Genomic DNA, 13185 nt, shown 5'->3' on the forward strand with positions numbered 1-13185 from the left:
GGTATCCATTTGATTAAATGAGTATTCCTAACAAGTAGTTGTGAAGTGTATAAATGTGCAAAATGGAAAAATGTAAAATTCAATTCAATGTGTTGATTTTCTAGGACAGCAACTGTTGTGCTTCAGCTGGTTTTACACTTTATGTCAAACTGTATCTTTGTATCATTGTTTCTTTAGGTGTTGGAACTGATTTATAATTCATGACTACATAGATAGAAGTGAAGAACATTTCAGTGCTTTGAATCTCTGTTGGTTTGAATCAAGTTGAAAATAAGTACATATTTAAAAAACATATCCTGGTGTTGTTATGCTAGTTTTACCAATGGTTTGTATTCTGTTTGTACAGTTTACAGTGCTCCATCTTTTATGGAGACAGGGTTGTTTTATCTGACAGGACATAGTAAATCTTTGCAGCGTCTCTTTGTCTCAGTTTTGTCTCTGATCTCTTTCTCTTTGCCTCCACAGCATTATCAACACGAGTAAAGGTCAGGAGTGTCTGCCCCTCACAGTTCTGCTGTCACTGGACATGTCTGAGTCAAGTGCTTATTAGCTTTGGCCTTTAGCTCTTTTAAGATCAGCTTCCAGCAGCCACAATACTAGTTCTTTTAGATTTCTGCTGGGCCTGGTGCCACACACATTTGGTTCTTATTGAACATATTAAAACCAAAATGATGAATGGTGGCACTAATGTTTACAACTGCCACATGTCTACAGTTGTACACTTGTAGGTTTCCCCCCTTGACTATTCATTTATCATGTATTCATTTATTTTCTTACATTTAGTATATTTTTAATTTACTTTTGAAAATGGCATGGGCTTGAATCACATGTGACATGTCTTGTGGAGATCTGGAAGTATGGTGAGTCTATAAAGCACATTTATTTAGAAATGACACTGCTCAGTGTCCTGGAAAAGCTTAGCAATGCCTGCATGCTGGAAGAAAGGCTTCAGTTGACTGATGAATGCAAATTCTGTCTCAGTTCTGGGAAAATTCTTGACAATTCAGTCAAACTGTTGGGCCATGAAAGTCTGCACACCCAAGCTAACTATCCTTTGTAGACTGTCAAGATGGCTTATGACCTTCTTGTTGCTGGTACTATGGGAATTTGGGCAGCCCAGACTATAAATCCCAACTCACTGACTCTGCCTAGCAGTTCGATGGAAACAGCTTGTACACGGAACAGTTTAGCTCAGTACAGTAACGTGACAATTTGGAGTACCAAATGCATAATTACACATAATTATCATCAGTCAATAGAATCAAACTTTTTAATCGCACAATCATCTTCAAAATAAAGAAGTTGTCTGTCTCTTGAACTCAAGTAATGCAAAGTAATGAGTAACTATGGTTAAACATGTTTCCAAAAATATTTAGGGTCAATTACAATAATCTCTGTTTTGTCTGATTTTAGAAGGAGTTCATCCAGGTCTTTATGTTATTTGGACAAGACAGTTTCTCTAATTGATTTCTGCCAGCTGCCTTTGTACGCAAGTGTAAGTGGGTGTAAATGTGCACCCAAATGCAGAAGGTCAGAGTTCAGAATACAAATAAAGATATTTATCAAGGATGATTAAATTCTAAGGGAAACAAAAAAAAAGTACACGAAGATTACAAGGGTCACTAGAAGCCAGAGGAGTCCAAGGAATGCACTACAGGAACAAACGAGAAACAAATGCGCAGACTACACAATGCAACACAGCAAAGAATAGATGCAAACTGAGGGCTTAAATACAAAATAGGTAATCAGGAAGATGGGACGCAGAAGGATAATTAGACTCCACTGAAACTAATCATGGATGACAAAAAAAAAAAAAAAACCCAGGAAAAAGACACAGAAAATAACAGCTACTGTGTACCAGTAAAACAGGAAGTAACTTAACAGGACAACATCTGACACAGAGATGCAAATTTAACAAGAAACAGGGAAACTCAAGGAATTAAATATAAACTATAAATCTGACCATAAACAGAAATTTAATGACAAAAACTACAATTTAAAGACTAAACAGAGAATGTAATCATGAGGAAACTAGCCAGGGAATACCAGCTACATAAAAAGAAAACAAAACTCAAAAAGAAGTCAAAACAGCAAAAAAACAAAACAAAGTCCAAGTATTAATATATAATAACTCAAAACTCGGGCAAAATAACTCAGGGTCCATGACAGAGAAAAGCTTTCTGGTGTTTCGAGTTACAAATGGCATCCAACTGTGATTACTACCTCTACACCATCAAATGTGCAGAATTTCCTCCTCGATTTTCTTTATAGTATTAGTAGTTGTGTACATTTAAAGCGTCTCATCATGTGGGACACCTGTTTACCTGCTCACATTGTGCGGATCTTTTCTGCTTGGCTGCAGAAATTTGGTCCACAGAATCAAAAAAGTAAATAATGAAACAATTAGATTTAAAGTGAGATACTGTTTATGGTAACTGTGATTAGTGTTACAATAATTCCATAGGAAATAAATGTGCATCATGACAAAGACCTCTGAAGTGATGAAAAGTGTGTGCGCGTGTGTGCTCAGTGGGGCTCGGGTCAGCACTCTCCACTTTCAGAATTGACCATCTGGTGTTTGAGCTCTGAGGCATCTCTTTGGCCTGACACAGCACTTTTGCACACTCGCACACAAACACAGATTCTGGCTTCTTCTTTCTCTCCTAACTGTTGCCACTGCATCAGAAAACACAGATACATTTAATTACAATAAGCTGGTGTATTTCCAATCAATAGCTTACACCACCACCACTTATAGTGACAGTGTTTTGGAGTGAGACACAGTGCTGCTAGCCAAATGAAGAACAAAACTAAATGTGTATATAATGTTTGAATAAAATAACTTTTTCAAAGCTCTGCCTTTTGTTTGGTTTGCTTTTCCTTTTTCAACCTATTGATCTAGAAAACATCTAATCAATATGCTACCACACCGCTCTTTATTGGTGATGTGTAATACGGAAAAGGAACCTGCACAGCTGCTGTAAAACTAATCAATGCTTGGCACCACAACCCTTTATTGATGATATTTTATATAGCAACGGATGCAGTCTTGCAGGCAAACTTAAAAACTAATCAATAGCTCACACCACAGCTTCTTAGCACTGCAATATTTGGGGACAGGATACAAATGGTCTGGCAACTCTTCAGTGTATAGAACTGCATCCTCTTATTGGCGATGCTTTTTCTGAGAAATGATAATAGAGACTTCACAGCAATGTGCGGTTGTTTGTAAAGGGCAAAATATCGTAGCAGTGAGGTTAAAAAAGACGCAAGACATTTTCAAGCTTGGATTGTACCCCCTATTGCGTGTGCAGCTGCCGAGAAGGCATTTAAAGACAGTGCTACACAAAGACTAGTGCAATGGATGATAAGCCTGTTGGATTTGATTGATTTGATTCAGACAAAATATCTCAACCTCTGCATGGGTTACCGCTGGATTTTGTTAAGACATGCACATGCCTCTCAAGATGAACTGCATTAACTTTAGTGATAACGTCACTGTTACAGCCCTAGCAGGGCCTCCTCTTGATATTGGCTTTGTGTGGGTGTGGTGTTCTCTCTCTGTCTCCGCCTCTCTTTCTCCTCCCACCCCTCTGTCCCTCTTTCACTCTGCCCTCTCTCCACGACACACCTGCTGTTCATTACCCTCGTTTGGCACCTGGACCCAGCCAGCAATCACCTCTCGGAGATAATATGGGCTGGGGATGAACTGTGTGTGGGGGGATTTTCCCTTGTGGCTCTACACTGTCTTTCTAGGTGTTGGAAAGGTCCCACTGCATATTTGTCCTGTCCGTGGTTTTATGTTGAGTGAGTAGACGGGCCTGTGGGCCCCGGAAGTGTCTCCCCGTGGTGAGGAGTTAAGTGGGAAGTGCCTCCTTTATTTGTTTGGTAGTTTTTTTCCTTCGTTGCTGCGACTGCTTCCTTTGCTTCTTTGGCATTATTGGTAAAACGGCTTTGCCAGCTCTTTAGGTTAAGATTATTTGTAATAAAGCCATATTATGTGCTGAACACCTCTGTCTGGTTTCCTTTTCATTCCGTTCCGTTCCCATTTGTTACCGGTCCCCACACTCACACCCCTAGACCTCCTTCGTGGGGACGTCACAGTCACAAAATTTTGTAATAATAATGATAATAACTACGGTAATAGTAGCATCATTAGACAGATTAGACAGACAATTTAAACAAGCAAAATAAATATCACAATATTTAAAGATAAACACCTTCATTTGGAAATCATGGCATAGTTTAAAAAATGTTATCATCATATTTTGTTTACATGCATAATGACTTATATAAATTTAAGGGTGGTTGTTGAGTACCCTGCTAATGTTATTATTAGGTAATCAGCTTAAATTATTTAAGTAGATTTGGATGCTGGCCTTTTAGCTGGTGCACTAAATTGCAAGTATTATTTGAAACTATGTTATTTGCATAATGCTTTTTGTGAATTGTTTATTGCCCAAATCTTAATGCCTTTCTTATTAAGTCAGGGTGGAGCAATGACAACAGCTGCATTAGTCGTCATTTTCTATGTGTAAAGGTATGAGAAGTAACAATTAGTGTTACATTCACATTTGCAAAGGTTAATATAAGCTTCTAACATAGCTCCTGCAGGTTTGCGTTCATTAAAGTGTTTCTTTGTTTGTTTTTTTACATTTTTGGTTTAGTTTGAAGCAGCAAGTTTTTCAGTTCAAGACGACACAATCACAATTTCCTCCTACGGGAGACAATAAAGCAACCTAATTGTAATTACATTTAATGGGTTTTTTATAAGATAACATTCTATATCTATTCAGATTTAATATCCGGTACAGTTATACTGTGTGTATGACAATAAAGTACCACATTGCACTCCATTTGTTATCGTACATTATTAGAAATGGGGAGTCGTGATTTATGGTTTACTTGCATATGTGTGTGTGTGTGTGTGTGTGTGTGTGTGTGTGTGTGTGTGTGTGTGTGTGTGTACGGTTAGAAAGTAAGTGTGAAGGTAAGGATATCTGCAAAACAACTCACCCAAGGACAAACGAGAGACACAAATGAAAAACTTTAAAGTCTGAAAGTGAAAGTTTGTAACTCTGAAAAAAGGCTTTGTTTTTACTCTTCTTTTGATTTATAAAGACCAAAGAGACTTGTGATGAAATTCCAACATGTATTGAGTTTAAATGGCTATTAAGAAACATTCTCTGTAATAAAGGAGCAGCAGTCTGAGGTCCTTAACCCATTTAAATGACATTTTCTGCACTGAAAATAACAAGTTATCTGTTTGAGTAAAATAAGTTAAGAACAACCTAGAAACCGTGTGTTCAGCCACTGCACAGAAATTAGTTTTAAACTGCTGACAGTATTTTTTACAATGCATTTGTGCATCTGGAACAACTAAACATGACTTAAAGGTCAAGCTATTCTTTAATCTGTCATGTTCTCACACACTGACACACAAACACAGATGTATGTACACAGACACAGATGTATATACACACACACACACACACACACACACACACACACACACACACACACACACACACACACAGAAGAAAGTTTATTACTTTCTACACCTCAAAGGTTGAAATGTAATAAAGTTCTTTCAATCTTTTGTTTTTATCATTTTTGTGTCTCTGCAGGAGCTGGAGGTTGGTCACCTATTATTTCAGACCGATATCAGTGGCTCGAGGTTGACTTGGGTGAGCGGACCAAGATCACAGCTGTCGCCACACAGGGCCGGTATGGCAGCTCTGATTGGCTAACGTCTTACCTGCTGATGTTCAGTGACACGGGGCACAACTGGAGGCAGTACAGACAGGAGGACAGTATTGGGGTGAGTCTACAGAGCAATAGTAGTCCCAAAACAACAAACTGAAGACTATAGAAGTGTTTTAATGATTTTAATAATTTAAACAGGTATAACGAAAGCTTATATGGCAAAAATACCTTTAAAACTACACAAGTAGAAATGTACAAGCGTCATTACACTGAAAAAATAATCCTATTGATTGCAGCTAATTTTCCTGGACCACTACAGTCATACTTAGAGACGATTTGGTGTTTCGTAGAGCTGATTTGCACGAATCAGTCAGTCCTGCAGAGATAATCACAGTCATCAGAAGCCCTTTGACTCCTCATTAATAATGGATGAACCAATGAAAGGGCTCTGCTGACTATGCTGACCTGTTGCCAAAACACTTAAGCTGCTGTTGACGGACACAAGTGAGACAAGGAGACCGAGGCTGTGCAATTTAATCTAAAGGCTTTCTGAATGCTAAACTGAAGAAAACTACAACTTTGTTTTAAATTCAATTCAAGGACGTCTTTACATATGCACATATTCAGTCTCACCTGTCCTTTCACTTGATGTACGGTATGGACATGAGGGTGACTTTAAAAACTTCAAAGGATGTTATAATAGTTGGATTGTTTTCTGTATTCGATTTTTGAATAGAAATTACATGTTTGTGATACTTGCACACTACAAACATCACACAGTTTTTAGCTTCCTTCAGTCTCCATTATAAGCTAAGTAACACAGCTACTGGCTATAGTTTTATACTTTACTTTTTAACTTCTTTCTACAAGGTTCAGAAGCTGCGTCTCTTGCCTGACTGCTTTGAACATTAAATAAAATACTGCAGTCTTTGGGATAAATAAATCCCAGCTATAGGAATGGTAATGCTACATAAATCACACATTTTATATTAGTTTAAATCTTGACTGTCAATGAGTCAGTTGCTTCTTTAGGACTGAAGAAGCAGTGAGGCATTCCCTCATAGCACATTGCTTCGATGTTTTCCCTTTGCAAGTGTCTTGTCAGACTTGCAGTTGCACTTGAAAATATGGGCCAGTATCAGAGGGATACTCAGTAGTTTTCAGTTTTTGTGATCTGTAAAAACACAGGAAAAAATCCTGTAAGAACAGTGAGCCCATTGTAAATATGTCTCCAGTGGCTTTAATGTCAAATCCAGTAGTCTAGTACACATGCAAAATATGGTATACTGCTCCACTGTGAGCATGACCATTTATCCGGGGTGAAGCCGCATTTGTTACAGTGCTGCAGAGAGAAGCTTTCGATTAGGAGTCGAGCCGTGGCAATTTCCTCCTGTGAAAAGAATTGAGTTAATCTCGGTGCTGAGGATCTTCTGTGAGAGAGAGCAGAGGACAGCTCTTCACAGCTTAAAAACATGTTGATCTGATGCTCTACATAAACTCTGCACAATCCCAGTCACATTTCAAAGTGTTTCTGAACTTTTGTGAGTTAGTCAGCCAGGCTTAGAGAGCTTGTCAGAGAAAAAGTTGATGACAAAGCAGCCGGATCAACCACACCACTTCTTGGTGCTGCTTTTTCTGGGAGGGTTGTATCTTTCTTTCCATGAGAAAGGGAAACTAAGGGGAAGATATTAAAATTGTATCATTGTTCCCGGAGGCACATAGGGTAAGCACGGCAAGTAACTCTACAAAGTAAGACAGTGGGTACTCAAAAAGAGAGACAAGGAAAAAAGCAGAAAAAACCCAGAAGACAAAGAGAAGAAATTAGACGTGGACCCAAATGAGAACTAAACAGCCCATTATCATTCCCAACGCGTATCATTGTCACACCTCTAGGCATCTCATAGTGATGCAAAAGGTACCCTTCCTCGTCTGTTTGAAACATTCTGGGTTCTCAATTGACTCCAATATAAACCCGCTGGTGGCGGTAAGAGATGCTTAGAGCACAGGATCCAGCTGTCCATTCCAACACAAACGCATCAAAGTATTTCTGATAATTCAACAATAAAATAGCTTCATGTTGGGGCCATCACGTAGTGTTTTCCAAACTGATTCAGGATCTGAAAGTGAACAGATTTAACGTACATAATGCTTTGTTAGGTTTATTATTTTCTATTTCACAAGTAAAACACATTTATAGATTCATTCCAACTCGCTCTCATTCCCAACAGGTAAAATACAGACGACTGTGGCAAGTCCTCTGTATTTTACCTGTTGGGATGAGAACGTGTTAGATACTCGAGAGACAATGACAGTCACCTTCCTTTGGCAGCTTTCTCTCTTGTCTTGGCTCTTTTGTATAAATAAAATTATATGAATCAAGAGTTTTAAGCTGTCTTGAGTAAATGATAGAAAGCCCATTCATATAAGTTAATAATAATAATAATAATAATAATATATAATTGTACACCTAACAGATATTTACAGTTGCCTAACATAGGGGCAGTCTTAGTGCACCTGTCCATGTCAAGTGAATGAACAATGCAAGACAGAAAACTGAGTGTTTGTGTCCAAGGACTCTTCCAGGGCTTTCTCTTCTCTGACTGTTAAAGTAAATGAGATGCTGCTCAATCCACGAAGTCTGGGCTTTGCTGGGCTGAATGCTCTTCTGGTTCATCAGCTGAGATGAAAAAACTGCGTTCAGCTGCTTGGTCTAAAAATAAGGCCTCCTCATAACCCAAGCATACACAGCTCCTAGGGTCCACTGAACAGTACTGTCAGTTCACATATGCTGCTAATTTTATATACTATAATATGATGGTGTGCTTGCTGGAATCGTGTATCAGTGCGTGTGTGTGTGTGTGTGTGTGTGTGTGTGTGTGTGTGTGTGTGTGTGTGTGTGTGTGTGTGTGTGTGTGTGTGTGTAGCACTGCAGCCAATTTGTTCCTTTTAGCGGAAACAACAGAGGAAGCTTTTATTTTAAAAACATGAGCAGTATCCAGGCACAACCATACAGATATATACACTACTAAAGTTACACATCATTCTTCTTTTCACCATATAAGCAGATCCAACTCTCCTAAGTTAATGAGTTAATTAGGTGTATAAGCTTTTTTTTCAGTAGTGCGGGAGCCAGTTAACCTGCGTGTCAACTTCACAGGATGCATGTAATTATGATAGATTGCCAGATGGAATGGCTGTAAAAAAATAAAATAAATAAAATAAACCAAATTAAGCCATTTGTCACCCAGCCCGGAGTAAGAAGGAAACAATTTTCTGTTCACATTTTTAAAGGCAGGCTGTTTATTGTTAATCCAAAGCAACATCAGAGCAAAATACCATTAACTTTTTTTTTATTTGTTCATTTCCTCAGTTTTGTGTGAAAAATCCAATCATCATTTGAGTGATTGAAATGAAATTTTATACAGACAGTTGTGGTTATGGAAGTGATGAACTATTATGGAAATTTTGATGAGACAAGTGTCATCATTGCACAAAGACGGTGCAAGTTCTCAGACTCAGATGTTCCAGAAACATTTATTGGGTCTTGGCACCAGGCTACAGTTTTTACAGTTTATATTTTCACTGCAGTTCTAAGGATCTCTTCAACACTATGCATTTTTGTACTTAAATCAGATACCTGATGCTTAATGCGGTGTGTCTTTTAGTTACATACAGCCCACCTTTATAACCTTTATACTTGGTGAAATGCTCTGAAGTCAATGGGAGACAGGGTACAGGGAAGAGACCCTGGATTTAATTTCCCCCTAAATTCCACCAAATGTGATCTTGCCTGAGCTGTCAGGTGGACTGGAGGTTAGGATTCATACTGTGTGGGTGATTTGTGTCTTGATTTCTAACTATACCTATTAAAACTTCAGGCCAAAAACATATCTTAAAGAAATACTTCGTTTGAATCTTACTTTGTTCAATGCATCTGTTGCACCTAGAAGTTTTGTCATTATGATAGATATTATGTCATTTGTCACTGTAAGCATGTTAGCATGCTGATGTTAGCCTTTTGTTCATGGTCACAATTGTGTCAGCAGAGGAGGCTGTTGACTTAGTCTTGTTAAAATGATTGATATTCACTGTATTTGCACACCTGTATTATTATATGCTAATGCTCTTTGGTGATGATGGATGCAGATATACCCAGAGATGCACTGCAAATGTTGCATACCAGATTTAAAACAGTGAAAGTAGTCACCTAGTGGTCTATATCAGCGGTCCCCAACCCCTGGGCCTCGGACCGGTACCGGTCCGTGAGTCGTTTGGTACCGGGCCGCGAGAGTTGAGGCTCAGGTGTGAAATGTATGGTTTTCAGGGTTTTTATCGGTTTTCAGCGTTATTTTGTTATCGTTTTTATCGTTAACTCTGTTTTCCTGGGTCTTTTCACGTGTGTTATGAATAAATCTTCTTTTTTTCGGTACCGGTACTAGTTTTATTTTGTTGTATTTATCCGCGACACCTTAAAGGCCGGTCCGTGAAAATAATGTCGGGCATAAACCGGTCCGTGGCGCAAAAAAAGTTGGGGACCGCTGGTCTGTATAACAAAGTAAAAGTGGGAGCTGACTCCCAATCGCACAAAGCAATTCAAAATCCATTGTAAGAGTGTTTACACAGCAGATTGATACACAGGAAGAGAGAAGAGAGTCCCTGTGGCGAACCAAGCAGCAAAGATGCAGTCTAGAATTCCAAAAAGAAACTTTCATTAAAGCATGGAAAAGCAAAAGCCAAAACTATGCAATAAAAGACGTAACTCAGATTTAGGAGTTGAGTAATATGTATATGTATAATTTTTATATATATATATATATATATATATATATATATATATATATGTGCAGAAAGTAAATAGTTAATGCTACAAAAATCTGCCGTGAAAATGAACAAAAAGGATAAGCCAAACTGAAGGGGATGTAAACAGAAACCACAGAGACCAATCAATCTATATGCTGAAAAGTAAATTACAGCTTTTTCATGTAAGAATAGTGCAGCACATGATCTTTTGTCTGTGATTTTAGTCTTTTCCAGGTAACAGTAACGCAGACAGTGTGGTCCACTACAAGCTGCAGCAGCCGGCGATCGCCCGCTTTATCCGTCTCATTCCTCTGGACTGGAATCCAAACGGTCGGATTGGACTCCGGCTGGAGACCTATGGATGTCCTTACAGTAAGTCGTATATTCTTTACTAGACAAATGAAAATCTTTACAGATTTGTAAGGAGATCAAATCAGATTCAGATCAAATAACTTTATTCATTCATTTTAATACTTTCTCTCCTAATTGTATTAAAGAATTGAAGCTTTCTAAGACGACATAACAAAACTACACAGGTCCAAAGTTTTTAACTCAAATAACCAAGTAAGTGAAATGAGTAAGTGTACAAAGCAGAAATATAAAACTAATGTAATTAGAATTGTAAGAATAGGGATCATTTATAAAACACTAGCAGAGCCACTTAGCATTATTAGATTATTGATATATTCTAAGTTATTTATTCACTGTGTGTTAAAGCTATGTTTAATCATATCCAAGGGCTATAAATTTATCACAGTTATTAAAAGAAACTTAAGTAAAAGTAACAAAGATAAATTAGTGGAATGACTGAAAAGAAGGTTTTCAAAAGAAATGAAATGCAAAGTTTTTTCTAGCCTCTAATTAACAAGAAATATTGTGGCATTTTTAATAATGTATCTTCAATAAAAAAAATTTGGCTTCAAAAAGTTTTTTCACCATTACTCTAAGTATGTGTTGTTCTGTATCCTCTGAATACTTCAACTTTTCTTGTTTTCTAAGTTTCACGCTTCATTATGTCGCGTCGTGTTCTTGGTTTTTATTATTTTTACAACCAAGATGTTAGCACATCAATTATCACCCTTCTTGATATTGTAACATTTTGTTGTGTGTGTGTGTTTTTTAAATACACCATGGCGCCTAAAGCCTGCCAGCTATTGTTTCCCTCGCTCATGTTTTTAATTTTCACCTCTGTAATCAACCTCGACAACCATCCATTTCACGCGTTCCTCAAGCCAGAAAACATACTGTGATAACAATTTAGTTGGCTCTACTTTTCGCTTTGCAGATTTCACAGATTAACTGAATGAATTAAAGTGATAGCAAGCCCACATCACACAACTTAGTTTTCAGCCATGCGTGTAACTTTTGCAGCTTCACATTTCAAAACACAGATTTTTTCTCTGAATAAACGTCAAGTATCTCACAGTTTCTTTAGTGGATATATCCGCTGTTTGCATTGAAAACAAAAATTACCACATGTCACTTCTGCTTTCACAGCTTAACTACTTTAGTCATGCTGACAGTTAAATGTGTAGAGTATACAAACCTTTTGGGGAAAAGGCTGTTTTATACATCTGTTTTTTAAAAAAAAATACAAGGTGGTGAATTTTCTTGTAAGTTATCTTGTTACAAAGTAGTTGCATTCAGCCTTTTTTACATGTCAGCAAGTGATACACTTGCATTTTTGTGTTACCCTCGTAAGATTGTGTGTAATGCATACATTTAAAACACATCATTTCTTATTGGCTAGTAAAATGTGAGGGCTATATTCCTTAACAGTGAAAGAACAATCACAGTTTGAGCTGGTCAAGTCAGGTGCATGATTATAGTTGAGCTTATGTCTCGATCTGATTGCTCCCTTCCTTTACAGCACTGACTTCTGAACATAAAGTCCTGAGTTCTCTACTGATGTTTTCGTTCATTTTCAGCCTCTGATGTGGTTAGCTTTGATGGTGGCAGCAGCGGTCTGTTGTACTGGTTGACTTCTGGGCTTAAGCGGACATCCAGAGATGTTGTCACTCTGAAGTTTAAAGCCCTGAGGAATTCTGGGACACTGCTGCAGGCAGAGGGACAGGAAGGACTCAGCCTCAGTCTGGAGTTAGAGAGAGGAAAGCTACTACTGCTGCTGAGAAAAGGTAAACACACAGATCTATTAACTGATATCAAGAACATTTACATCCGTTAATAATATACTTGGGTATGGCTGAGATTTCAGTATGAATGCTATTTTCATCAGCTGAAAAGTTGATAGAAAATAATACTGTAAAGTCTTTAAAATAAGAAGCACGTTGAGATAAGTTGTTAACCAGAGCTACAGAAATATAACTGAATTGGAAGTATCAAAACCAAGAACACCTTTATTATATGAAAAGTTTACTGCCTTATATTGTTATGTTTCACATTTAAATTTCTTTAAATTTAAAATATGTTCCAATCTGACAGCTTATGTCTAAACAACGATTTAATAAGATAGAAAGTATTTTTATATTTGTAAGTCACTTGTTTGTGTTAGTGCAGAACATCTGTTTAAAGGTTGAGGACAATATAAAAACCACTAAAATTACTAAGATTGGCTTTCGGTGGATCAGATCGATGGCATGTATACTGGCACCTGATTGGTTTAAATCTTGGCTCCAAATTCTGCTTTTGCGTCTCTGTCTAGTTACAGCCATGATGGAT

At 37.7% G+C, this 13185-nt stretch overlaps 1 protein-coding gene across 2 annotated transcripts in view; it reads left to right on the forward strand.

The window, feature by feature from the left end:
* LOC101472388 (contactin-associated protein-like 4) overlaps window positions 1-13185 on the forward strand; it is a 125636-nt gene that overhangs the window by 52659 nt on the left and 59792 nt on the right. For both annotated transcript variants that reach the window (XM_076876757.1, XM_014410202.3), the window contains exons 3-5: window positions 5628-5821; window positions 10731-10878; window positions 12435-12641. In XM_076876757.1, coding sequence (XP_076732872.1) covers window positions 5628-5821; window positions 10731-10878; window positions 12435-12641 — 549 coding nt within the window. The remainder of the gene's footprint in view (window positions 1-5627; window positions 5822-10730; window positions 10879-12434; window positions 12642-13185) is intronic.

The sequence above is a fragment of the Maylandia zebra genome, linkage group LG18, assembly GCF_041146795.1.
Source record: "Maylandia zebra isolate NMK-2024a linkage group LG18, Mzebra_GT3a, whole genome shotgun sequence".
Taxonomy (NCBI): domain Eukaryota; kingdom Metazoa; phylum Chordata; class Actinopteri; order Cichliformes; family Cichlidae; genus Maylandia; species Maylandia zebra.